Below are 26,805 nucleotides of genomic sequence, written 5' to 3'. Positions count from 1 at the left end.
ATAGTTGGACATTACTGGTGTATAGAAATGCAACTAATTTTTGTACATAGCTTTTGTATCCTGAAACTTTTTTGAAGTTGTTTATCAGATCTTAGGAGCCTTTGGGCAGAGACTACAGGTTTTCTAAATATAGAATTATGTCTCCTGCAAGAGAAACTGACTTCCTCTCTTCGTATTTTTATATGCCTTTTATTTCTTTATCTTGCCTGACCACTAAGCTTAGGACTTCCAGTACTATGTAGAATCAGAGTGGTGAGAGTAGTCATCCCTGTCATGTTCCAGTTCTCAAGGACAATGCTTCCAGCTTTCGCTCATTCAGTACTGTTTTGGCTGTGGGTCCATCATAGATGGTTCTTATTGAAGTATGTTCCCTCAATGTGTAATTTGTGGAGGGTTTTTAACATGAAGGGATGTTGAATTTTATTAAAACTCTTTCTGCATCTAAAGAGATGATCATGGTCATGTGGTTTTTGTTTTTAGTTCTGTGTATGTGATAAATCACATTTATTGATTTGTGTATACTGAACCAACCTTGCAGCCCAACACTAAAGCATGCTTGATTATGTTGGATTAGCTTTTTGATGTGCTGATGGATCTGGTTTACTACTATTTTGTTGAGGATTTTTTCACCTATATTAATCAGGAATACCAGCCTGAAGTTTTCTTTTTTCATTGTGTCTGTCAGGTTTTGGTATTAGAATGATGCTGGCCTCATAGAATCAGATAGGGAGGAGACCCTCTGCATCCACATTTTTGAACAGTTTCAGTAAGACTGGTAACAGCTTTTCTTTATACGTCCCGTAGGATTCAGCTATAAATCTGTCTGGTCCAGAGCTTTTTTGTTTGACAGGTTTTTAATTACTGATTCAATTTTGGAACTCATTATTTGTCTGTTCAGGGTTGCAATTTCTTCTTGGTTCAATCTTTGGGGGTTATATCTTCCCAGGAATTTATTAATTTCTTCTAGGTTTTCTAGTTTGTGTGCATACAGGTGTTTATAGTAATCTTTGAGGGTTTTTTGTATTTTTGTGGGGTTGGTGGTAATGTCCCCTTTGTCATTTCTGATTGTGTTTTTTTAGATCTCCTTTTGCAAGGCGTGAAATTTTGTTGAAGACTTTTCCACACATTCATTACAATGGGGAAGTCTCTGCAGTATAAATTATCTAATGAATTATTAGAGAAACTTGTGTTTGAATACCTTGTCATATTCTTTGCATTTGCTAAATGTCTTTGTGGTATGGAATAAAACATGAGTAGTAACGCTTGAGTGCACACTAAATTTTTTTTTTTTTTTTTGAGATGGAGTCCCGCTCTGTCGCCCAGGCTGGAGTGCAGTGGCCAGATCTCAGCTCACTGCAAGCTCCACACCCTGGGTTTACACCATTCTCCTGCCTCAGCCTCCCAAGTAGCTGGGACTACAGGCACCCGCCACCTCGCCCGGCTAGTTTTTTTTTTTGTATTAATTAGTAGAGATGGGGTTTCACCGTGTTAGCCAGGATGGTCTCAATCTCCTGACCTTGTAATCCACCCGTCTCGGCCTCCCAAAGTGCTGGGATTACAGGCTTGAGCCACCGCGCCCGGCCCACACTAAATTCTTTGACATATTTGTTACATTTGTAGTTTCTATCCCATATGAATAGTCCAATGTTGTGCTAGGTATGAAATGCGACTAAAGGCCTTGCCACACTCACTACATTTGTAAGGTTTCTCTCCAGTATGAATTTTCCGATGTCGTGCAAGGTGTGCAATTCGATTGAAGACCTTGCCACATTCATTACATTTGTAAGGTCTTTCTCCAGTATGGATTCTCTGATGATTGGTTAGGGATAACTTGTGTCTGAATGCCTTCCCACATTCATTACATTTGTAAGGTTTCTCTCCAGTGTGGATTACAAGATGGGCTGAAAGGCCTGAATACTCACTAAATGCTTTACCACATTCATTACATTTGTAAGGCTTCTCTCCAGTATGAATTCTTCGATGTCGTGCAAGATTTGAAAGTTGATTAAATACTTTTCCACATTCATTACATTTGTAAGGTTTCTCTCCTGTATGAATTCTCCAATGTTGTGCTAGGTGTGAATTTTGAATAAAGACCTTACCACATTCATTACATTTGTAAGGTTTCTCTCCAGTATGAATTTTCTGATGTCGTACAAGGAGCGCAATTCTATAGAAGGCCTTGCCACATTCATCACATTTGTAAGGCTTCTCTCCAGTATAAATTCTCCAATGATTTGCTAGAGATGATTTGTGACTGAAGCCCTTACCACATTCATTACATTTGTAAGGTTTCTCTTCAGCATGAATTCTTTGATGTCGTGCAAGGTAAGAATTATTGCTGAAGACTTTACCACATTCATTACATTCAAACGGCTTCTCTCTGGTATGAATTCTTTGATGTCGTGCAAAGTTTGAATTGTAACTAAAAACCTTGCCACAGTCATTACATTTGTAAGGCTTCTCTCCAGTATGAATTCTCCAATGTTCTGCAAGGTGTGAATTGCGACTAAAGACCTTGCCACATTCATTACATTTGTAAGGTTTCTCTGCAGTATGGATTACTTGATGTTTGGTAAGGCTGGAAGACACTCTAAAGACTTTGCTATGCTCATTACATTCATAAGGTTTTTCCCCAATGTGTTCTTTCTGTTCTTGTGGGAGAAATGAAGAATCATCAAAATCATTCCTATTAAAAATGGGGGTTTTGACACTGGAAGAAATTTCTTGAAGAGAGGAAACAGAGGAACTGTGGTTGATAAAGTTTTCAACTTGATTACATCCATTTATTACCCTTTCATCTGGAAATAGCTCCAGTTCAGACAGATGTAAATGAAAGGATACTCCAAGTTGTTTTTTAATTGGTTTGTCTTTTGCATTGCTTCCCAAGGCGTAGCTGCTCCCTAGGAAAGCAAGAAAAGAGTAAAATTCAGACCCCATAATTCTGGCATGTTTAGAGTCTGATGAAAAAACTAGAATCTGCCTCATCTGACTCAGACATTGGAAGAAATATCAGCACACTCTGTACATCATGTTGGCAGTGCTGAAAACAGAAAAGGGTAAGGTGACGCACTGGAGTGCTGGGAAATCTGTAGGAGTCAGAGGATGATGGGTGAGTTTGAGAGGGATTATGAGCAGAGAGATAGAACAGGAATTGAAACCTTCTGAGAAAAAGAAGGGACAAGTCTCTTAGGGAAAATAAGACACTTAAGAGAAGTGGTATACACAATAACAGTACATGCACAAAACTAGGAAAGGCACATCCCCGGAAAAGGAGTGAGTGTTCCCACACCCTTTACAACAGGCTAATTAGAAAAGATCTCCCTCTGACCAAGTCTTATACAAAACAACTGATAGAAGCAGTTATTTTACCAAACCTAATCCAAAAATTACAAGGCCTACAAAAGGAAAGAGAATTATGGCTAAAAAATAAATAAAGCCAAACCTAAAAAAGACAGGCAGCTCTCTAAATTACTAGACAAATATTTATTTAGCCGCTTCAGCCTCCCAAAGTGCTAGGATTACCGGCATGAGCCACCGCACTCAGCCTCAGCAAGTTTTTTCTGTGTTCTTTTAGAGACAAGGTCTCATGATATTGCCTAGACTTCTTGGCTCAAGTGATCCTCCTGCCTTGGCCTCCCAAAATGATGGGATTACAGGCACAAGGCACTGCACCTGGCACTTGACAAATATTTAAAGCAACTGCCTTAAGATTCTTAATAAGCTAAAAGTTATCAGAGAGAGATAAACAACTAAATGAAACCAGAAAAATAATACATGAGAAGGAGGATATTAAAGGAGGAAACATAAAAAACATTCTGGAACTGAAATACAATAAAGTAAAAATTCATTAGGTGCTCAACAACAGATGGATAGAGCACAGAAAAGAATGAGCAAACTTAAAGATCGGTTATTCAAAAGTATCAGCTCCACCAGGCACAGTGGCTCATGCTTGTAATCCCAGCACTTTGGGAGGCCAAGGCAGGCAGATCACGAGGTCAGGAGTTCGAGACCAGGCTGATCAACATGGTGAAACCCCATCTCTACTAAAAATACAAAAAGTAGACAGGTGTGGGGGCACGTGCCTGTAATCCCAGCTACTCAAGAGGCTGTAGCAGGAGAATCGCTTGAACCCAGGAAGCAGAGGTTGCAGTTAGGCAAGATTGTGCCATTGCAAGAGTGACAGTCTGTCCCCCCCCGCAAAAAAAAAAAATATATATATATATAAATATATACACACACACATATATATACACACACACATATATATATACACACACACACATATATAATCAGCTCCAAATACCAAAAACAAAAAACAATGAAGAAAAGCAAATAAATGCTAACAGGTTTTTTGGATGCTGTCAAGCACAACAATATACAAATTATTAGAGGTTCATAAGGAGAAGACAGAGGATCAGAAATTGCAATTGAAGAAATAATGTCCAAATAATTGTCCAAATCCCAATTCTGAAGAAAGACCTGAATATACAATTCAAAAACCTTGACCATTCAAATTAAAATTAACCCAAGGACGTTCACACAGATAAATTATAAACAAATTTCAAACATCAAAGACAGAGGAAGAATTTTGACAGCAGCAACAAAAAAGATATTTGCCATTTAGAGGAAAATGTGTAAGACTATGTACTTTTTTTCAGCAGAAACTTTGCATGCCAGAAGACAGTGAGATAACATACTGAAAGTGCTTAAAATCAACCAAGAATACTATATGGAGCAAAAGTAAGCTGCAAAAATAAAGGAGAAATTTAGACTTTCCTCAATAAAGAAGAGTTAAGGAAGTTCATTAGTACCCTAGACCTGTCCAACAAGAAATGCTACAGAAAGACCTTCAAAATGAAATAAAAGGATTTCAGACAGTACCGGTAAACCAAATGAGAGGATAAAATTCTCTATTAAAAGTAAAAAATGACCCAGGCACGGTGGCTCACACCTGAAATCCTAGCAGTCTGGGAGGCCGAGGCAGGCAGATTGCTTGAGGTCAGCAGTTTGAGACCAGACTCCCTAACATGGTGAAACCCCATCCCTACTGAAAATACAAAAATTAGCCAAGCATGGTGGCGCACGCCTGTAATCCCAGCTACTTGGGAGGCTGAGGCAGGAGAATCACTGGAACCCAGGAGGCGGAGGTCACAATGAGCCGAGATCACACTGCTGCACTCCAGCATGGGCAACAGAGTGATAATCCATACCCTCATGAAAAAAAAAAAAAAAAAAGCAAGAACAGAGAAGTCAGAAACAAACCCTCAAATACTTGGTCGAATGATGTTCAATCAAAATGCCAAGATCATGTAATAAGGAAAGGACAGTCATTTCATCATAAATAGTGCTGAAGAAAAAGGATGCCCATATGCAAAGGAATGAGGCTGAACCCTTACTTTACACCCTGTGCAAAAATTAACTTAAAGTCTATTCATGACCTAAAATGATAAAACTCCTAGAAAAAACCATAGGTAAAAAGCTTCATGAGATTGGATTCAATGTTTCCCCAGATATAACATTGACAGTATGGGAAAGAAGGTAAAAATACACACAATGCACTATGACAAAATTGACAACTATTGTGGATGGAAGAAAACAATTACCAAAATGTAAAGAAAACCTACCATATGTGAGAAAATATTTGCATAATATATCTGTAATAAAAACTTAATATCTAAAATATATACAGGCCGGATGTGGTGGCTCATGTCTATAATCCCAGCACTTTGAGAGGCGGCTGCAGGTGGATCACCTGACGTCAGGAGTTCAAGACCAGCCTGGCCAACACAGTGAAACCCCATCTGTATTAAAGATACAAAAATTTAGCCGGGCACGGTGGTGTGCATCTGTAATCCCAACTACTTGGGAGGCTGAGGTGGGAGAATAGCTTGAACCTGGGAGGCACAGGTACCAGTGAGCCGAGATCACACCACTGCATCCAGACTCGCTGACAGAGCAAGACTCCATCTTAAATAAATAAATAAATAAAATAATAAAATAAAAAAATATAAATAACTCTTACAAAGCAAAACAAATAACCCAATTAAGAAATGTAGAAAGAAATACACATTTTTCCAAAGGTGATATATGACCATATGAGAAAATGCAAAATATCACAAATCATTAGAGAAATGCAAATAGAAAACATAGAATATTTTTCCTCACACACATACAGAATATCACCTCATACCCATATAGAATATTTATTGTCAAGAAAGGAAAAAAAAATGAAACACCAGAAAATCACAAGTGTTGTCGAAAATATGGCGAAATAGGAGAATTTTGTGCTCCTGTTAGTGGAAATGTGAAATGGTGCGGTCACTTTGGAAATAAATATGATATTTTCTGAAAGAATCTAAAATCAAATGATTAGTATACGTAACAACTCCACATCTGGGTATACAGATTAAAAACTAAAAAGTCGGGCACAATGGTTCATGCCTGTAATGTTACTACTTTCGGAGGCCGAGGCAGGTGGATCACCTGAGGTGGGGAGTTTGAGACCAGCCTAGCCAACATGGTGAAACCCTGTCTCTACTAATAATACAAAAATTAGCTAGGTGTGGTGGTGCACACCCGTAATCCCAGCCGCTCAGGAGGCTGAGGCAAGAGAATTGCTTGAACCTAGGAGGTGGAGGTTGCAGTGAGCCGAGATTGCGCCATTGCACTCCAGCCTGGGCAACAAGAGCGAAACTCCATCTCAAACAAACAAACAAACACACACACAAATGAAAAATAAAATAAAAATAAAGACAGCATCTTGAAGAGATACTTAAAAATCCATGTTCAAGGCCAGGCACGATGGCTCATGCCTATAATCCCAGCACTTTGGGAGGCCGAGGTAGGTGGATCATGAGGTCAGGAGTTTGAGACCAGCCTGGCCAATATGGTGAAACCCTGTCTCTACAAAAAATACAAAAATTAGCTAGGCATGGTGGTGGGCACCTGTAGTCCCAGCTGTTTGGGAGGCTGAGGCAGGAGAATCACTTGAACCCCGGGGGCAGAGGTTGCAATGAGCCAAGATCACACCACTGCACTCCAGCCTGGGCGAGACAGCGAGACTCCGTCTCAAAAAACAACGACGACAACAACAAAAACCCATGTTCATAGCAGCATTATTAAAAATAATAAAGAGGTAGGCGCAATGCAGGTGTCCACCAATGGATGAATAGTTAAACTGTGGTACAGACAAATAGAAAAACATTCTTCAGTCCTGAAAGAGTATACAAATTTCTTGATGTGCTACAAAATAGATGAACCTGAGAGACACTACACTAAGTGAGATAAGCCAGTCATAAAAAGACAAATACTGTATGATTCCATTTGGAGTATCTAAAATACTGAAATTCATACAAACAGAACAGAAAGGGAGAGGGGAGAGAGTGAAACTGTAGGAGGAATGAGTTAAATATTACTGGTAATCAATTAAATCTAAATTCAAAATAAAAAAAATAAGACTAGGCATCGTGGCTCACGCCCATAATCAGAGTACTTACGGAGGCTGAGAAAGGGGGATTGCTTGAGCCCAGGGGTTCAAAATCAACATAGGCAACATAGCAAGACCTCTGTATCTGAAAAACAAAAATAAGCTGGGCACGATAGCTCATGCCTGTAATCCCAGCACTTTGGGAGGCTGAAGCGGGCGGATCACTTAAGGTCAGGAGTTCGAGACCAGTCTGGACAACATGGTGAAACCCCGTCTCTACTAAAAATACAAACAAAAATTAGCTGGGCCTGGTGGCAGGTGCCTGTAATCACAGACACCTGGAAGGCTGAGGCAGCAGAAACCTTGAAGCTGGGAGGCGGATGTTGCAGTGAGCTGAGATAGCGACACTGCACTCCAGCCTGGGAAACAGAGCAAAATTCCGGAAGGAAAGAAGGAAGGAAGGGAGGGAGCGAGGGAGGGAGCGAGGGAGGGAGGGAGGGAGGAAGGAAGGAAGGAAGGAAAAGGTCTCCAGTCAAATAAACAAAATATATATATATTTATTTATTTGAAACCGAGTCTTGCTCCACCTCTCAGGTTCTGTTTCACAACAGAGTGAAACTCCGTCTCAAAAAAAAAAAAACAAACACAAAAATAAAAACAAAAAACCAAAATTAGACAAAAGAAAACAAAACAAAAAGCCCAAACAACAGCATGGCTTCCACCCTGCCCATCTGAGCTCTTACCTGTGTTCACACCTTTGATGTGCTCCTTCCCATCTGAATTTTTTGCTATTTTCACTTCACTCTCACCAGACCAGGGCTCCCTCCTTTGCTCCAACATAGAGTTAATATTCAGGTCAGGAAGAGAGATTCCTGTTTGTAAAAAAAGAATCAAAATGTGCTGTGGCATCTCCAAAATCCAAGCCCTATGTGTAGGAAGGACAGAGGATATCACAAATGAATCAAGAATAACGTTTCACAAATTCATCCACAGGCTGCCTCCTTCTGAATGCTTAGGAAATATTATAACAAGCAGACATCGAGCCCCTTCCCAGTAACTACTGAGTATAAAGCACAGAAGTAGAGGCCGGGCGCAGAGGCTCACGCCTGTAATCGCAGCACTTTGGGAGGCTGAGGCGGGCAGATCACCTGAAGTTGGGAGTTCAAGACCAGCCTGACCAACATGGAGAAACTCCGTCTCTACTAAAAATACAAAAAAACCCCACAAAACTTAGCCGAGTGTGGTGGCGCATGCCTATAATCCCAGCTACTCGGGCAGCTGAGGCAGGAGAATCGCTTGAACCCAGGAGGTGGAGGTTGCGGTGACCTGAGATCGCGCCATTGCACTCCAGCCTCCAAGAGTGAAACACTCCGTCTCAAAAAAACAAAACATTAAAAAAAGCACAGGAGTAGAAAACAGGGAAGTGGGTATCTGAAGTTTGCCATAAAGTTTTATGCAGCTGGGTGCTCATGCCTGTAATGCCAGCACTTTGGGAGGCTGAGGCAGGTGGATTGCTTGAGCCCAGGAGTTTGAGACCAGCCTGGCCAACACTGTAAAAATGAAAAATACAAAAATTAGCCGGGTGTGGTGGCAGGCGCCTGTAATCCTAGTTACTAGGGAGGCTAAGGCAAATTGCTTAAGCCTGGGAGGTGGAGGCTGCAGTGAGCCAAGATCATATCAGTGCCCTCCAGCCTGGGTGACAGCAAGACTCAATCTCAAAAACAAACAAAAAAGGTTTTATGCATAGTTCAGCCCTGGTACATCACCCAATGATGTATAATGAAGGGGACAGAACATCTGAAGAAAATTGACATTTCAACTCCAGAAAACACTATGGAGCTTTTCATTTCTGAGTCAACAAGATTTTTAGATTTTTTTTTTCTTTTCTTTTCTTTTTTTTTTATGAGACGGAGTTTCACTCTTGTTGCCCAGGCTGGAGTGCAATGGTGCGATCTCAGCTCACCACAACCTCCAACTCCCAGGTTCAAGCAATTCTCCTGCCTCAGCCTCCCGAGTAACTGGGATTACAGGCATGTGCCACAAAGCCCAGCTAATTTTGTATTTTTAGAAGACACAGGATTTCTCCATGTTGGTCAGGCTGGTCTTGAACTCCCAACCTCAGGTGATCTGCTCGACTTGGCCTCGCAAAGTGCCGGGATTACAGGTGTAAGCCACTGTGCCCAGCTGTGTGTGTAATTTTTAAGAGAGACTGGGACTCACTCTGTTGCCCAGGCTAGTCTTGAACATTTAGCCTCAAGAGATCCTCCCATCTCAGCCTCCCAAAGTGCTAGGATTGGAATGAGACCACCACTTTTCCTGTTGTCCTTCCCAGCTTCTCTGCCACCTCCCCTTTTCCCTAGTTTATAAGACAGGAGAAAAGGGAGAAAGCAAGGATCACTCTTGTTGCCCAGGCTGGAGTGCAATGGCTTGATCTCAGCTCACCGCAACCTCCACCTCCCAGGTTCAAGCAATTCTCCTGCCTCAGCCGCCCAAGTAGCTGGGATTACAGGCACACACCACCATGCCCAGCTAATTTTGCCTTTTTAGTAGAGATGGGGTTTCTCCATGTTGGTCAGGCTTGTCTTGAACTCCTGACCTCAGGTGATCCTCCTGCCTTAGCCTCCCAAAGTGCTGGGATTACAGGTGTGAGCCATTGGTCCCAGCCCGAGTCAATAAGGTTTTTTTTTGTTTTTTTTTTTTTTTGGTTTTTTGGCGGGAGGACAGAGTTTCGCTCTTGTTGCCCTGGGTGGCTATGACGTGATCTTGGCTCACCGCAACCTCTGCCTCCCAGGTTCAAGTGATTCTCCTGCTTAATGTCAGTCAAACAATGCAGGCGCTCCCAGGAGGCACACAAGGGAAAATGCTGAAATAACCAAGGGCAGATCCCGGCTTCTGCAGGGGCACAATCCTCACCCAGGGATACCAGGTTCCTGTAGTTCTCCAACATCACATCCTTGTATAAAGCCCTCTGTGCAGGGTCCAGGCATTTCCACTCCGCCTGAGAAAATTCTATGGCCACATCCCTGAATGTCAAACGTCCCTAAAATGAAAAACACATTTCACCAACAGGATATGTAAAGGGTATTTATCTTCACTCAAAATGAGAAGGGAGTTATAAAGATTAATTTGATTGAAGAGAATGTTCTGACGAATCTAATTAAGGTATTTGTGATGTAGTTATGTGTCTGTAAATGTTTTTTTTTTTTCTTTTTGAGACAGAGTCTTGCTCTGTTGCCCAGGCTGGAGTGTAGTGGTGTGATCTCGGCTCACTGCAACCTCCACTTCCTGGGTTCAATCAACTCTTGTGCCTCAGTCTCCCAAGTAGCTGGGACTACAGGTGCACACGATCACACCAGCTAATTTTTGTATTTTCAGAAGAGACAGAATTTCACTATGTTGGCCAGGCTGGTCTTGAACTCCTGCTCTCAAGTGGTCCAAACATCTCGGCCTCCCTAAGTGCTGGGATTACAGGTGTGAGCCACCATCCCAGCCTGTGAGTTGTGTTTTATTATGCTTTTCCAAAATAAGTTATATTTTAAAAATCAATATAGATTTTTCATTTTGTGGACATACAAGAAATACAAATAAAAAAGTAACCCATGGTAATCTCTGTAGAAGGATTAGATATTATTTTTTACACTCCAAGTGATATTCAGTATCTACCTGATCTGAATATCTACCAATAACACCACCACTACTATACAAGTGGTGTCTTCGGAGAGGACGATGTCCACAGTGGCTTCAAAAAAAAAAAAAAAAAAGAATTATAAGCATGGTGGCTCATGCTTGTAATCCCAGTACTTTGGGAGGCCACGGCAGCAGATCACCTGAGGTCAGGAGTTCGAGACCATCCTGGCCAACGTGGTGAAACCCCGTCTCTACTAAAAATACAAAAATCAGCTGGGTGTACTGGTGGGTGCCTGTAACCCCAGGAGGGGTTACTCCTGTTACTCAGGAGGCTGAGGCAAGAGAATCGCTTGAACCCAGGAGGCGGAAGTTGCAATGAGCCAACATCAACGCCACTTGCACTCCAGCCTAGGCTACAGAGTGAGACTCTGACTCAAAAAAAAAAAAAAAAGAAGTATAAAACTGTGATGATAACAATAGCAATGACTAAAGCTTTTGAACACTTCCCATGAGACACGCACTACTCTAAATGCTTTACATGTACTAACTGCTATAACAACTAAAGCCCAGGAAAGAAACACCTGTCCCTGTCTTACTGAGAAGACAACTGTGTCACAGATACTCTAAGAAACTCGCCCCAGGTGTAAGGACTAAAAACAGCAGAGTAAGCACTGCATCCCAGGTGTCCGGGCATTAGAACCAAACCAAAGGAATCACAATGAACAGATCAGCATCAAAAGTAAATTGACAATTACCTAAGAAAAAAGTTAAAACAAGTTTAGGGATAAAATCATGGACCTTCATAAAAGGTCATTATATATGAGTACACACATGTATCCCATAATATGCTACTATTCACAGCTATCAACTCATTAACATGATGATGTAGGATAATATCTGAGGTCATGGAAAATATTTGAAATGTAATTTCAACTGTTAAAAAAATAAAATACATAAAAATGATGATGTGTCTTAATAAAACCATAGGCTTGCTCATCTGTGCAGTCATGGACACATGTCACATGTACACACATAAATATGTACACTTAGACCCATATACACTAGCACACGTATACACTTATACACATTAACTGAAATAGGAGTTGTCTGTCAATAATCTATTTTTTAGATGACATTTGTCATCACTTTTATTTTTTAATTCTTAGAGACAGGGTCTCATTATGTTGTCCAGGCTGCATGGTGGTGGCTTATTCACAGTGTACTACAGCCTTGAACTCCTAGGGCTCAAATGTTTCTCCCTCCTCAGCCTCCCAAGTATATGGAACTAAAGATTTGTACCACTGCACCCACCTGTCATTGTTATTTTTGCTATGTACATTTCAGCATGTTTGCAACAAAAATGTAAAAGCTGTACTCAATTTAGTTTATGAACCTGGTTGTATATTAAGCCATTAAAAAATTATAGACGATAAAAAACACAGAAAGTTGAACTCCAATCTCTATTAAATACCCAGATTCAAAAATATAAATGCAGGCTGGGCATGGTAGCTCTACCTGTAATCCCAGGACTTTGGGAGGCCAAGGTGGGAGGCCTGCTTGAGGACAGGGGTTTGAGAACAGCCTGGGCAACACAGAAAGATCCCATCTCTATTTATATAAAAAATATGATTATATATAATACTTCAAAAAATTGAGATGGGGTTTCAGTACGTTGCCTAGGGTGGTCTCAAACTCCTGCGTTCAAGGGATCCTCCTGCCTCAGCTTCCCAAGAAGCTGGGATTCTACACACATGTGATTGACCCCAACTTACATAAATATAATAATTATGTCCAAAAAATTTATGTGTTTAGGTATTTACAAAAGCCCAATGGGGCTTATCAATATATTCCATTAATAAAATAAAACATTAATGCATGATAGAAAATTTATTATTATATAATAATTTAACAAAGTAAGTCAAAATATCTCAGCAGTATACATCTTAAGAAATTACTAGATAATTAAAAACAAGGCCAAAAATAAAATTCGAAAACAAAAACAACAATATCATTAAGCAAGAACATCTCATGAAACATGATAATCAGCAGTAAACATTGCAGACATTTGCTCAACTTTAAGGCAGGGAAAAGGGGGCTGGTCTGTGCTACAGCCAATCACCACTGCATAGGATGCCTGAGCAGGGACCAGAAGGAGAGGTTAAAAAAAAAAAAATTAGTGGGGGTTGGGGACAGGAAAAAGCTGGATTTAAAAATATATATAATTAATAAAATTATTGTAAACAAGACAAAGAATGTCATTTTAGCAAATTAACTAATAAGAATATATTAGCCTGGTGCAGTGGCTCACGCCTGTAACCCCAGCATTTTGGGAGGCCGACGCAGGTGGATCACTTGAGGTCAGGAGTTCGAGACCAGCCTGGCCAACATAGTGAAACCCCATCTCTACTAAAAATATAAACAATTAGCTGGGCGTGGTGGTGGGCACCTGTAATCTCAGTTACTTGTGAGGCTGAGGCATGAGAATTGCTTGAACCCAGAAGTCAAAAGTTGCAGTGAGCTGATATCTTGCCAAGGCACTCCAGTCTGGGTGACACAGCAAGACTCTGTCTCAAAAAGAAAGAAGGAAAAAAGAATTAAAAGAAAATAAATTTTAAAAAAGAAAAAATATATTGAAAAAAGTTTCCTTCTTTAGCAGCAATATTTATAAAATGACACATACAGTAAAGATACATCTGACATCTCCCTTAGGAAATATACATGGCCCCTAACTAGAAGACATTCCAGACCTGTGTAAGAAACCTGCAACTCTACTAAAAGAGTAATGTCAGCAAGACAGAGGAACAGGAAGCCCTTGACCATTTTTAATCCATGTAGACACAACTTAAACAAGAATATGTGGCCAATTGCCTTTGTGAGAAATCCAGAAGACACTCAGGAGGCTGCACCCAGAGGTGCACCAGTACCAAGTCAACCTACTGGGAGCTGATTGTGAAAATATGTGACACACGCTCACCAGAACCCCTGCCCAGGCATGACATGCCATCATCCAGAGGATACCACGAACTCTAGATTTCTCCTGAGAGAGGAAAACACTGGGAATGTCTTTCCAACCTTCTGACTTTTCAGGGGACTGAGTAAGCTTTGAAGTAACAGGGCCCCAGGTCAGGAAGCCACTGAGAACAAAGGCACCAGCATAAACCAGAGCCAGCAGTAATGCAGGCAGACACTAGGTGGCGGTGCAGACCCCAGCTTCCTATTGCCCCACACAGGCTGCAGAGCAGGTGCAGAAAGGGGAACTCCTGAGCAGAACCTGGTCATCCCCTTCAGTGAGGAGGTAACAAGCAAAGCCCAGAGAGGAGGCATCCCAGATAAGGTGCGGGACCTCCAGAGTCTCCAGCTGGGCTGTCCAGAGTGCATCCTCCCTGAACCAAGTCAGACACTAAAAACAGAGGTGACTGATTTTTAATTCAGACAATGTTCACATGAGGGTGTAAAGGAGCAAATTTTCACAACTTACAGAATAAAGTATCATAAAACAATCACCGAGAATTTTACGTAAACACCATAATGTTGTATAAATATAATTCTACAGGACTTGCTCTCACTCCTGACGGAGCTGACAGCAGTGGGTCCCCAGTGAGACTGAGGGAGGGTTGAAGACTCCCTCCCATAACAACTATTTACATGTCACTTAGACATTTAGGACAGGGAATGCTTTGTATTTGATGGCCTAACCTGTACATTTGGAGTTTTCCTGTAAGACAAATTTATATATAACTTGATGTTGAAAAAAATGATAATAATTGGTGGACAAGAATATCATTTCCTCCTCTCTAATTACCAAAAAAAAAAAAAAAAAAATCTGCTCCAATCTCTGAGCAAAATTACCATATTCTTTGCCTAACATAGCTGGTGCAGGAGACCCCCTGAAGGAAAATCAGTCTCTGGGAGAGGTACATGCTGAGGATGATGAGAGAACGTCCTCCCTGAACCAAGCTAGACGTAAAAAACTGGGAAAGGCATTTAGCTTCAAATGTAGTAAAAATCAGGCAGGAAGGCTGGGCATGGTGGCTCACACCTATAATCCCAGCACTTTGGGAAGGTGAGGCAGGTGGATCAACTGAGGTCGGGAGTTCAGGACCAGCCTGGCCAATATGTTGAAACCCCATTTCTACTAAAAATACAAAAATTAGCCAGGTGTGGTGGTGGGCACCTGGCATCCCAGCTACTCGGGACACTGAGGCACAAGAATTACTTGAACCAGGGAGACAGAAGTTGTAGTGAGCTGAGATCGCACCACTGCATTCCAGCCTGGATGACAGAGACTCAGTCTCAAAAAACAAAACAAAACAAAAAAAATCAGGCAGAAAAGGTTTCTCCTTCCTGTACTCTTTTCCTACAATTTACTAGGTGGTTGTGCACAATAATACATGACTTCTATGTGCAGTTTCTGGTCTACAGAGAGGTGATGGTGCACTCAGATGTGGCCCCTGAACAATCCCTACTGTCCAACAGCTCTAATGCCACGGGGCCCACACCCCATCTCCATCCATGTTAGGGAATAAGCCCTTCCCAGAACCATGCCCGGTGGAGCCTCATCCCCAGTTCATGTCACTGGGTAATGGGAGATGGAATCTAAGTGAGATAAGAGGGACTGAGGTGCTGACAACAGGCCCTAAGCTTGTCATAAACAGGCTTTAAAGAAACTGGCCATAAACAGGATTTCTGCAGCAATGAAACATGCTCGTGATGGCTATGACACACACTGCTACAAGTTGTTGGTTTACTGGAGCAAGGCAAGGAATACCTGGCCTGCCCGGAGTGGAAAACTGCTCAAACGACAAACAATAGCATGAGTGGCCTGTGCCTTAACAACATGTTTTTACTGCAGATAATTAGCCAGAGCCCGTTTCTCTACTCCTCGCTAAGAATGTTTTGTTTCCCATAAGGAATGCTTTTAGTTACCCTGGAATCTATAGAAACAATGCTTATCAATGGCTAGCTGTCAATAAATATGTGGGTCAAACTCTGTTCACAGCTCTCAGCTCTGAAGGCTGTTGGCCCCGATTCTACTTTACACTCTATTCTTATGTCTATGTCTTTAATTCCTCTAGTTCCACTAGGTTAGGGTCCCCACGACCGAGCTGGTCCCTGCAAGTGGCGCCCAATGTGGGACTCGAACCCAAATCAAAGGGTCGCCAGAGCTGGAGAACGTGGAACTATGCTGGAGGACACCCGAGTACTCTTAAGCAATCCCCATGGTAAAAGAGGAGCTCAGAAGCATCAGGGTAACAATGGGAAAAGGGTCAAGCAGACATGAGGCTTATTTGAGCCTGCTTTGGCAGCTCCTAAGAAAAGGAGGAATAAAGGTTAGCACTAGCTGACTCATGCAGGTTTTTAGGTGTGGTAAAGAAATATTGCCCCTGGTTTCCGGACCGAGGAACTATGAATGTAGAGGTCTGGGAAAAGGTAGGCAGCACACCGAAGAAGGCATATAACGATGGTACTGAGGATATTCCTATAACTGTCTGGTCAGTGTGGGCTCTGGTTCATTTCACCTTGGAGCCTTTCCACACAGATGATGAGGAGGAGGAATCAGAGGAAGAAGGAGCATGTAACGAAGTAACAGAAGAAGTGACAGAGCAGGTTTCCTTGCCAGCTAAAGCAGCAAAGGAGGGAGAGGTTTGTCCGTACCCATCTACATCCCCTCATCATTTTGAAGAAAAAGAGTAGCCTGACCCTTCAGATCTTTCTTTTCCAGAGGACACTGGGTGAAAAGTAGTTGCCCCAGTGACTGTTCAAGGAGTACCTCAAGGGACTGCTCTCGGTTCTATTCAGGCAGGAATCCAGGAAGCTAGACGAGAGGGTGATATGGATGCTTGGCAGTTCCCTGTTAGAATACACCCACCTGATCAGCAGGGGAATATTATGGCTACATTTGAGCCTCTTCCTTTTAAAATACTTAAACAATTTAAACAAGCTATTAATCAATATGCACCAGGTTCTCCTTTTGTAATGGGATTGTTAAAGAATGTTGCTGTCTCCATTCAAATGATTCCTACTGATTGGGATGCACTTACTTGAGCTTGTCTAACTCCTGCTCAGTTCTTACAATTTAAAACTTGGTGGGCAGATGAGGCTTATGCAGGATGATGCCATAGAGCAGCTTAGAGGACTGTGCATTAGAGCTTGGGAAAAAAATCACCTCAGGCGGGAACAATACCCCTCAAGTGCTGTAAAGCAGGGACTGAAAGAACTGTATACAGATTTTATAACTAAATTACAGGAGTCTCTTAAAAAGGTGATCTCAGATTCAGCTGCTGAGGACATAGTATTGCAGTTATTAGCTTTCGACAATGCCAATCCTGAGTGCCAAGTCACTCTGCGACTTATTAGGGGAAAAGCACGTTTGGTTGACTATATTAAACCTTGTGATGGTATCGGAGGTAATCTGCATAAGGCTACTCTGCTAGCCCAGGCAATGGCAGGAATGAAAGTGGGTAAAGGAAATACTCCATTTCCTGGAGCTTGTTTTAATGTGGGAAACATGGTCATACTAAAAAAGACTGTAGAAAAAATCACCAAGTCAGGCCACCAGTTTGGGGGGAAAAAGATAACTGCTAAGCCTGGAATATGTCCAAAATGCAAAAAAGGAAAACAATGGGACGATATTCTTTGTGCTGCCCCCACTCAGGAAATATTACTCCAATGTTACAATCACTTACAAAATTTGATTTCTCGTGCCAGTTTAATTATAGCTCCTGACGAAATTCAGGACAAGTACTCCTTACTCCGACTTGGGGAGTAAATGACACTATGATAGTAAATGACACTACTTAGTAAATGACACTACAGTACTGCCACAGAAAGTAATCATATGTAAGGATCAATTGAAAACACTGAATGACTTTCAAAAATTACTAGGGGACATTAATTAGATACGACCTGCTCTAGGCATTCCTACCTATGCAATGAGTAATCTATTTTCTATCCTTAAAGGAGATCCTAGTCTCACTAGCCCTTGGCAATTAACAAAGGAGGCTGAGGCAGAGTTACAACTGATTGAAAAACAAGTATATGAAGCTCAAATAAATAGAGTAGATCCAGAAAAGACTTTAGACTTACTGATTTTTCCAACTCAGCATTCACCTACTGGTGTTTTTGTCCAAGAGCAGGACTTGGTAGAATGGCTCTTTCTTCCCCATACTAATTCACGGATGCTAAGTCCTTATTTGGATCAAATTGCTACTCTGATAGGCAATAGGAGAACTTGAATTGCTAAATTGCATGGAATTGCGAAATTGCATGGATATGACCCTCTTACGAAGGCACAAATACAACAAGCCTTTATAAATAATCTTACTTCGCAAACCCAGTTAGCTGATTTCGTGGGTGTTCTTAATCATCACTTTCCAAAAACAAAATTATTTCAATTTTTAAAATTAACTAGATTCTCCCTAGAATAACTAAATTTAAACAAATTAAAAGTGCTGAAAATGTTTTTACAGATGGGTCTAGTAATAGTAAAGCTTTTTATTCTGGATCAAAAACTAAAGTTTTCCAGACTCCCTATACTTCAGCTCAAAAAGTGGAGCTTGTAGCTGTAATTAAGCTACTGACTGCTTTTAAGCTGCCTGTCAATGTAATTTCTAATTCTTCATATGTAGTCCATTCCACACAATTAATTAAAAATGCTGGCCGGGCGCGGTGGCTCAAGCCTGTAATCCCAGCACTTTGGGAGGCCAAGGCGGGCGGATCACGAGGTCAGGAGATCGAGACCATCCTGGCTAACATGGTGAAACCCCGTCTCTACTAAAAATACAAAAAACTAGCCGGGCGTGGTGGCGGGCGCCTGTAGTCCCAGCTACTCGGAGGCTGAGGCAGGAGAATGGCCTGAACCTGGGAGGCGGAGCTTGCAGTGAGCCGAGATCGCGCCACTGCACTCCAGCCTGGGTGACACAGCGCGAGACTCCGTCTCAAAAAAAAAATAAAAAAATAAAAAATAAAAAAAATAAAAAAAATAAAAATAAAAATGCTCAGTTATGATTTCATACAGATTAACAACTAATGACTTTATTTACCCAATTACAAACCAGTTAGGAATAGAATGAACCCTTTTACATTACTCATATTGGAACTCACACACACTTTATAGGACTTTTAACCATAGGGAATCAAATGGTTGATCGCCTAGTTGCTACTGCAGTATCTAATTCTAGACACTTTCACAATTTAACCCATGTTAATGCCTCTGGTCTCAAATGCAGATACAGCATTACCTGGGAAGAAGCTAAAGCTATTATCCAGCAATGCCCAACTTGCCAAATGGTGCATTCCTCATCTTTTACAGGAGAAGTTAATCCTCGAGGATTGGAACCTAATTGTCTTTGGCAAATGGATGTCATTTATGTTCCTTCTTTTGGTAAATTGGCTTATGTGCATGCATGTGTAGATACCTTTTCTCACTTTGTTTAGGCTACCTGTCAAACAAGGGAATCTTCTGCCTGTGTTAAATGGCATTTTCTGCAATGCTTTGCAGTGATCGGCATTCCAGCTTCTGTTAAAACAGATGATGCCCCAGGCTGTACTAGTGAAGCTCCAGCTAGATTTTTCTCTCTATAGCATATTAAACACATTACTGGCATCCCATATAATTCACAAGGACAATCCATTGTGGAAAGAATGAATCTCCCCCTAAAATAGCAATTACAAAAACAGAAAGGGGGGAACAGTGATTATGGAACCCAAAATATGCAATTGAATCTAGCATTATTGACTTTAAATTTTTTGAGCCTGCCTAAAGTCCAGATGCTATCAGCAACTAACAGCATCTACAGAAATCAGCTGCAAAGATGGAAGTGCAACAACTGATTTGGTGGAGAGATCCGATAACAAAAAGTTGGGAAATAGGTAAAATAATAACTTGGGGTAGAAGTTATGCTTGTGTATCTCCAGGCCAAAACCAGCAGTCGATTTGGATATCATCAAGACACCTGAAGCCTTATCATGAGCCAGATGCTGAGGAAGAGATTTTTGGGAGGAACGTGAGGACCCCCCAGTTGCAGCCATGTCAAGACTGACAATAAGGCCTCCTTTCCTGTTTGTAGTGGGTGATTTAAAACCTGATGTCCCTAACTATCATGTGACTTGTCAAGAATGTAGATTGTTTTCTTGTGTGAATTCTTCCTTGTATAATATTGATCATTCTATTTTAGTGGTAACAGCCCAAGAAGGAGTATGGATACCCATAAAGCTTTCCTGTCCTTAGGAAGCCTCTCCTTCTGTACATATTATTACTGAAATTCTTCAAAAGAATTCGGCCGGGCGTGGTGGCTCACACCTGTAATCCCAGCACTTTCAGAGGCCGAGGCGGGCTGATCACGAGGTCAGGAGATCAAGACCATCCTGGCTAACATGGTGAAACCCCATCTCTACTAAAAATACAAAAAATTAGCTGGGCGTGGTGGTGGGCACCTGTAGTCCCAGCTACTCAGGAGGCTGAGGCAGGAGAATGGCATGAACCCGGGAGGCAGGGCTGGCAGTGAGCCGAGATCACACCACTGTACTCCAGCCTGGGTGACAGAGCGAGACTCCGTCTCAAAAAGAAAAAAGAATTTGACGTGCTCTCGGCGTTTCATTGCCACTTTAATTTTAATCATCATGGGATTGATTGCTGTCACAGCTACTGCCATGGTAGCTGGAGTTACTTTGCATTCCACAGTACAAACAGCAGACTATGTAAATAATTGGCAGAAAAATTCTACTTTGCTGTGGAATTCCCAAACTAATACAGACCAAAAACTACCTAATCAAATCAGTGATCTCCAACAAACTGTAATGTGGCTAGGAGATCGAGTAGTTAGTTAGTCTAGAATATAGAATGCGGTTACAATGTGATTGGAATACTTCTGATTCTTACATTACTCCTCATCTGTATAATGAAACAGAGCAAGAGTAGGAAAGAGTTAAGAGACATTTAAAGGGTCATACTGGAAATTTATCTTTGGATATTGCAAAACTGAAGGAACAAGTACTTCAAGTCTCTCAGGCACATCTGATGCTAATTCCAGGAACTAAAGAGCTTGAAGGAGCTGCAGACAGATTAGCAGCTATTAACCCATTAAAACAGATCGAGACACTTGGAGGCTCTGATTTCAACGATGATTGTGCTTTTAATCTGTGTTGTTTGTCTTTGTGTAGTCTGCAGATCTGGATCCCAAATCCTGTGAGAAGTAACCCACCATGACAAAGCAGCCTTTGCCTTTATCGCTTTGCAAAAACAGAAAGGGGGACATGCTAGCAACAGGCCCTAAGCCTGTCATAAACAGGCTTTAAAGAAACTGGCCATAAACAGGATTTTTGCAGCAATGAAACATGCTTGTGATGGCTATGACACACACTGCTACAAGTTGTTGGATTACTGGAGCAGGACAAGCAACACCTGGCCTGCCCGGAGTGGAAAACTGCTCAAGCCACAAACAATAGGATGAGTGGCCTGTGCCTTAACAACACATTTTTGCTGCAGATAATTAGCCAGAGCCTGTTTCTCTACTCCTCATTAAGAATGTTTTGTTTACTGTAAGGAATGCTTTTAGTTAATCTATAATCTATAGAAACAATCCTTATCAATGGTTTGCTGTCAATAACTACATGGGTCAAACTCTGTTTGCAGCTCTCAGCTGTAAAGGCTGTTGGCCCCTGATCCTACTTTTGTCTTGTGTCTGTGTCTTTAATTCCTCTACCGCCAGTAGGTTAGGGTCCCCATGACCGAGCTGGTCTCAGCACTGAGGGAAGGCATAGATGAGTGCAAGCAAACCTGTCAGACTCAGAGAAGATCCCAACTCCAAGGCCCAACGTTTCTGAAACAAAGGAGACAGAAAAATCCACCAAGAATATCACCTCACCTGAGGAAGAGCCGTCCCTGACTCCTTTGCTTTCCTCTTCCTTCTCTTCTGGGCTTTTTCATCACACAGCATGACTCTTTAGAAGTCAATCCTAAATGTCAAAAATATGCTGTTTAGGGCTTAGAATCACACCCTCTTCCTGTGCCACAACCACACACACAGGTTAGACCTCACCCTGTGGAAAATGTCCTCTGCTGTCCGCTGCACCAGAGTTGATGCAGGGACAAGAAACTCCTACAGAAAGAACAACAAGTGAGTTTTTTACTCTTTTCTTCAGAATCTGCTCCCCTCCTAGGGATGCCCACATGCACGCTGCAGCAGTGGGGAGCTGGCCTGGACTAAGCTCCCCTTCAGGGCCAGACCCAGCCCTGACCAAACCCCATGCAGAGCACAGCCCCACTCTCATCTCTATGGATCCCAGACTCATGTAATCACTCAGAAATGGAGGACACAGGGCCTTGGTGCTCAGCGCCAGATACAGAACACAGTGGAATCTGCTTATCCATGAGGGACATGTCCCAAGTCCCCCATTGGATGCCTGGAACTTCAAACAGTACTGAACTCTATTTATTCCACTTAAAAGATGCATGTGATAGCTTCTCATTGGCATATCTAAACTGCCAGTGTCAGCCAGGCATGGTGGCTCATGCCTGTAATCCCAACAGTTTGGGAGGCTGAGGCAGGTGGATCACCTGAGGTCAGGAGTTCAAGACCACCCTGGCCAACATGGTGAAACCTCATCTCTACTAAAAATACAAAAATTAGCTGGGCATGGTGGCACATACCTATAATCCCAGCTTCTTGGCAGGCTGAGGCAAGAGAAATGCTTGAAACTGGGAGGTGGAGGTTGTGGTGCGCTGGGATCACACCATTGCACTCCAGCCTGGGCAGCAAGAGTGAAACTCTGTCTCAAAAAAAAAAAGAAAAAGAAAAAGAAAAAAAAAAAAATCAGGGTATCCCAAAGCCCCTTCTTTTGATTAATTTGCTAGGAGGATTCTTCCATCGGGCTATTCATCTGTATCTTTTGCAATATTCTTCATAGCAAATGGATAAAACTAAACAAATGCTTCCTTGAGTTCTGTGAACCAGGCTAACAAATTAATAAAATCTGAGCAAAGGGTCAAGGGAATCCTCAATTTTTAGATGTTTGGTTGAAGTTCAGGTCCCAACCTGGAACTTACAACCAGCACATGAAATAGGGGCAGGCTTGTGGAACTGAGCCCCCAACCTGTGGGATCTGATGCTAACTCCATGTAGACAGTGTCAACTTGAGTGAAATTACAGATCCCCCAGGTGGTGTCTGACGAATTGCTTATTGGTGGGAAGAAATCCCCACACATTTTGTTCATCAGATATGAAGCATTCTGTGTTAAGTTCATTATTGTGTTGATTGCAAGAGTAGGAAGAACACTGGTTTTCCTGCTATCTTATACATTCGCCCACACCATACCCCATCCCAGGAAAAGGAAAGTGGGTGACCCACACCTGAATGACTCAAGTCACTGACCTGTGCCTGAATAGGGAATGTGAGTGGAAGCTAAAATCTGATGCCAAGAATTATAAAATGCACCAGCCTCACAGACAGGAGTTTTGCACATCTCATCTTCATCTGTATTTTTAAAGCACATTTCATATAATCAGATTAATCAATGTCACAACTTCATCATAATAGCCAATCAACTCACCGTTCATCTGCACCCAGGGTTCCCTCTATTCTCACTACTGTGTTTCCCTCCCTCATTCTGTACGCATCTATCATTCTCACCTTCTTTCTCTAGCTTTTTTTCCCCCTCTTTACTTTTCCCCTAAGATTCTGCTCACTTTGAGCCTCTCTCTTCTCCTAATGTTTCTCCCCTTATTCCTTCTCTTCCTTCTCTTCCACCTGTTCTGCTCCATTCTGGCAACTTGTTCCACACCTTTTCCAAACTTTCTGCTCAATCTTTGATCATCCCAATCTCCACCTATTTCTGCCTCTTACTTTTTGTTGTTGTTGCTGTTGTTGTTGTTTTCTGAGACGGAGTTTTGCTCTTGTCGCCCAGGCTGGAGTTCAATGGCACGATCTCAGCTCACTGCAACCTCCGCCTCCGGGGTTCAAGCGATAGTCCTGCCTCAGCCTCCTGAGTAGCTAGGATTACAGGCACGTGCCACGATGCCCGGCTAATTTTTGTATTTTTATTAGAGACGGGGTTTCATCCTGTTGACCAGGCTGGTCTCAAACTCCTGACCTCAGGTGATCCATCCACTTCGGCCTCCCAAACTGCTGGGATTACAGGCATGAGCCACCGTGCCCGGTCCTGGCTCTTTCCCTGTCTCTGTTCCCCCTCTGCTTTCCCTGTTAAACCCCTTCTTTCCTGTTGCACCCCTTGTCCCCACTCTCTGGCACCCTGAGATCCCAGCTCTCCCCCTGCTGTGGTTCTCCCTCTGCTCTCCTTGTCACCAGCTGACCCCTCTTGCTGTCCCAGCACTACGCTGCTCTGTCTGCCCTGGCTCCAAATCCCTCCTCCTCTCCCCCACTCTCAAACTGAGGAACTTCCCACTTTGCTGCCCCTTTCACTATCTTGCAGTCCTTCATCTCTCCGGAGACGGCACTTTTCTCTGCATTTCTTCAGTTGCTTTTCTCCCCCTACTACTTTCTCGGCTTCATTCGCTGTCTCTGCAAATGCCCCATCCATTTTCTACTTTGCCATCTGCTTAGGGCTCTCCCTCAATCTTCCCTTCTCCTTCAAGATGTTTCTTTCTTCTCCCTCGCTCTCCAGATCTCTCTTTCTGCACACATGCACATGGAAGGAATTGGGATCAGATGCCCACATGCAGAAGAACACCTTTTCAGTGGGGTGTTATTTAGACTGCAAGAACACTGGATGCCAAAAGACAGAATAAGTCACCTCCCCACACCCAGGGTCAGGAGAAGCGGTGGCTGGGAAGAGGAGGCCTGGGAAGTAGCGGGGCCCCGGATCAAGGAGGGTCTGGATCAAGAGAGGGGTGGCGTCTGCAGAATCCCAGGACTCGGCAGAAGACGCGGCTTCTCCTGGACTGAGATTGGAGCGCTGCGCTCCAGGGTCAACAAAGGCGAGGCTTGGAGGACCTGATAGACCGGAATCCACCTAGCGGGGGAGGACTTTACGCGGTGCAGGGCGGATGTAGGCATCACAGAAGAATTTGAAGCAGGAAAACTCCTCGATAGGAGGTGACTACATGGCCCTGTGGCAGAAAGACGGGGGACAGGACCCGCCCCCGAGCGATTTAAACACACAGGGAAGCGACCGCGGGACTCTCACAGAGACGCCTGAATTTGGTCGGGGTAGAGGGAGCGGTGCCAGGATTTCAAGGTCTGTGTGGCCTCTCAGATCCCGGGTACAGAAGCGCGGGGGAGCTGGGAAGCTCAGATTTTAATTTACACAAAGGGAAACTCACGCGCCGCGGCGTGACCTTCACTCCACGCGATCCGCTTCCGGGTTTGTGGGAAACTGCGCGCGCAGCGGAGAGGTCGCAGCAGGGCGGCCTGGCCGGGGCGGGGTGGGGCGGGGTGGGGCGGGGCTTGCGCTTCCCTCCGCCTCGCTTCCAGCGCCTGTTTTCCGGGTTTTGCAGGAGACCTGCCAAGGAGGCTGAAGCAACTCAGCTGTCTCCGCACTGTACTCTTGCCGGGACAGAGCAAAGTCGGCTGATGATTAGATCCAGGAAAATTCCTGCTATTAAAGTTAACCTTAAGCCGGCTGTGGGGTGGGGCACCTGTACCAGCTACCCCGAAGACTGAGGCAGGAGGATCGCTTGAGCCCAGGAGTTCGAGTTTACACTGAGTTATAATGGCCACTGCGCTCCAGCTTGGGCGACAGAGACTCAGTCTCTAAAATACATACATGAAAAACTAATTTTAGCAATTTAATTAAAAAGCCCTGGGATTGTCTGTGAAAGCTGTGGGGAAAAGAAAGAGAGATCAGATTGTTACTGTGTCTATGTAGAAAAGGAAGATATGAGAAATTCCATTTTGATCTGTACTAAGAAAAATTGTTTCTGTTTTTCTGCTAACCTGTAGATGCTGTTAACCTGTAACTTTAGCCCCAACCCTGTGCTCACAGAAAGATGTGCTGTAATGAATCAAAGTTTAATGGATTTAGGGCTATGCAGGATGTGCCTTGTTAACAGTATGTTTGCAGGCAGTATGCTTGGTAAAAGTCATCACCATTCTCCATTCTCGATTAACCAGGGACACAATGCACTGCAGAAAGCCGCAGGGACCTCTGCCCAAGAAAGCCTGGGTATTGTCCAAAGTTTCCCCCCATGGAGACAGCCTGAGATATGGCCTCATGGGAAAGGAAAGACCTTACATCCCCCAGCCCGACACCCATAAAGGATCTGTGCCTACACTGAGATGTTTGGGTAAAGAGAAACATAAATCTAGCCTATGTGCACATCCGGGCATAGCACCTTTCCTTGAACTTATTCATGATACAGATTCCTTTGCTCACATGTTTCCCTGCTGACCTTCTCCCCACCTGTTGCCCTGCTACACTCCCCTCACTAAGATAGTAAAAATAGTGATCAATAAATACTGAGGGAACTCAGTACAGTACCGGCGCCAGTGCAGGTCCTCCGTATGCTGAGCGCCGGTCCCCTGGGCCCACTGTTCTTTCTTTATACTTTGTCTCTGTGTCTTATTTCTTTTCTCAGTCTCTCATCCCACCTGAGGAGAAATACTCACAGGTGTGGAGGGGCCGGCCCCCTTCAAAAACCAGGCAAGTGAATACGTGAACTGCAAAGCCCTGTCTGGGTGGAATGTGCAATTTCATGCTGATGGCTCACAAAGCAGAATAGAAATCCTCTCCTTTTCTGGCCGGGCGCGGTGGCTCAAGCCTGTAATCCCAGCACTTTGGGAGGCCGAGACGG

The 26,805-nt window shown here is 43.0% G+C and overlaps 2 protein-coding genes across 4 annotated transcripts in view; both read right to left on the bottom strand.

Annotated features, from left to right (window-relative positions):
• ZNF880 (zinc finger protein 880) overlaps window positions 1-26,805 on the bottom strand; it is a 100,441-nt gene that overhangs the window by 54,041 nt on the left and 19,595 nt on the right. The gene's annotated exons all lie outside the window — the stretch shown is intronic.
• Window positions 1,487-25,415, bottom strand: ZNF480 (zinc finger protein 480). 3 transcript variants are annotated; one of them, XM_031660211.1, is made up of 5 exons: window positions 25,336-25,415; window positions 21,922-22,012; window positions 10,343-10,469; window positions 8,173-8,301; window positions 1,487-2,903 (listed from the first exon to the last, which is right to left on the bottom strand). In XM_031660211.1, exons 2-5 carry the CDS (start codon window positions 21,991-21,993, stop codon window positions 1,624-1,626), a joined length of 1,608 nt encoding a protein of 535 aa, XP_031516071.1. In that variant the 5' UTR covers window positions 21,994-22,012; window positions 25,336-25,415; the 3' UTR covers window positions 1,487-1,623. The 3 variants fall into 3 exon arrangements, with proteins under 3 accessions (XP_031516071.1, XP_031516073.1, XP_031516072.1); XM_031660213.1 differs by lacking the exon at window positions 25,336-25,415 and adding an exon at window positions 23,900-23,948; XM_031660212.1 differs by lacking the exon at window positions 25,336-25,415 and adding an exon at window positions 23,429-23,893.

Source organism: Papio anubis, chromosome 20 (genome assembly GCF_008728515.1).
Source record: "Papio anubis isolate 15944 chromosome 20, Panubis1.0, whole genome shotgun sequence".
NCBI classification, from domain to species: domain Eukaryota; kingdom Metazoa; phylum Chordata; class Mammalia; order Primates; family Cercopithecidae; genus Papio; species Papio anubis.
The sequence above is the reverse complement of the archived record's forward strand: the minus strand, read 5'-3'. Positions and strand labels throughout refer to the sequence as shown.

Bases quoted from the DNA above. Each gene is read 5' to 3' on its own strand.
- ZNF480 (XM_031660211.1), bottom strand. From the start codon at position 21,993: ATGCTGTGTGATGAAAAAGCCCAGAAGAGAAGGAAGAGGAAAGCAAAG. The intron at 8,302-10,342 runs GTGAGGATTGTG...TTTTACAAACAG, and splicing joins CAGGAACCTGGTATCCCTGG to GAATCTCTCTTCCTGACCTG. The intron at 2,904-8,172 runs GTAAGAGCTCAG...TTGCTTTCCTAG, and splicing joins CATCAAAGGTGTGAACACAG to GGAGCAGCTACGCCTTGGGA.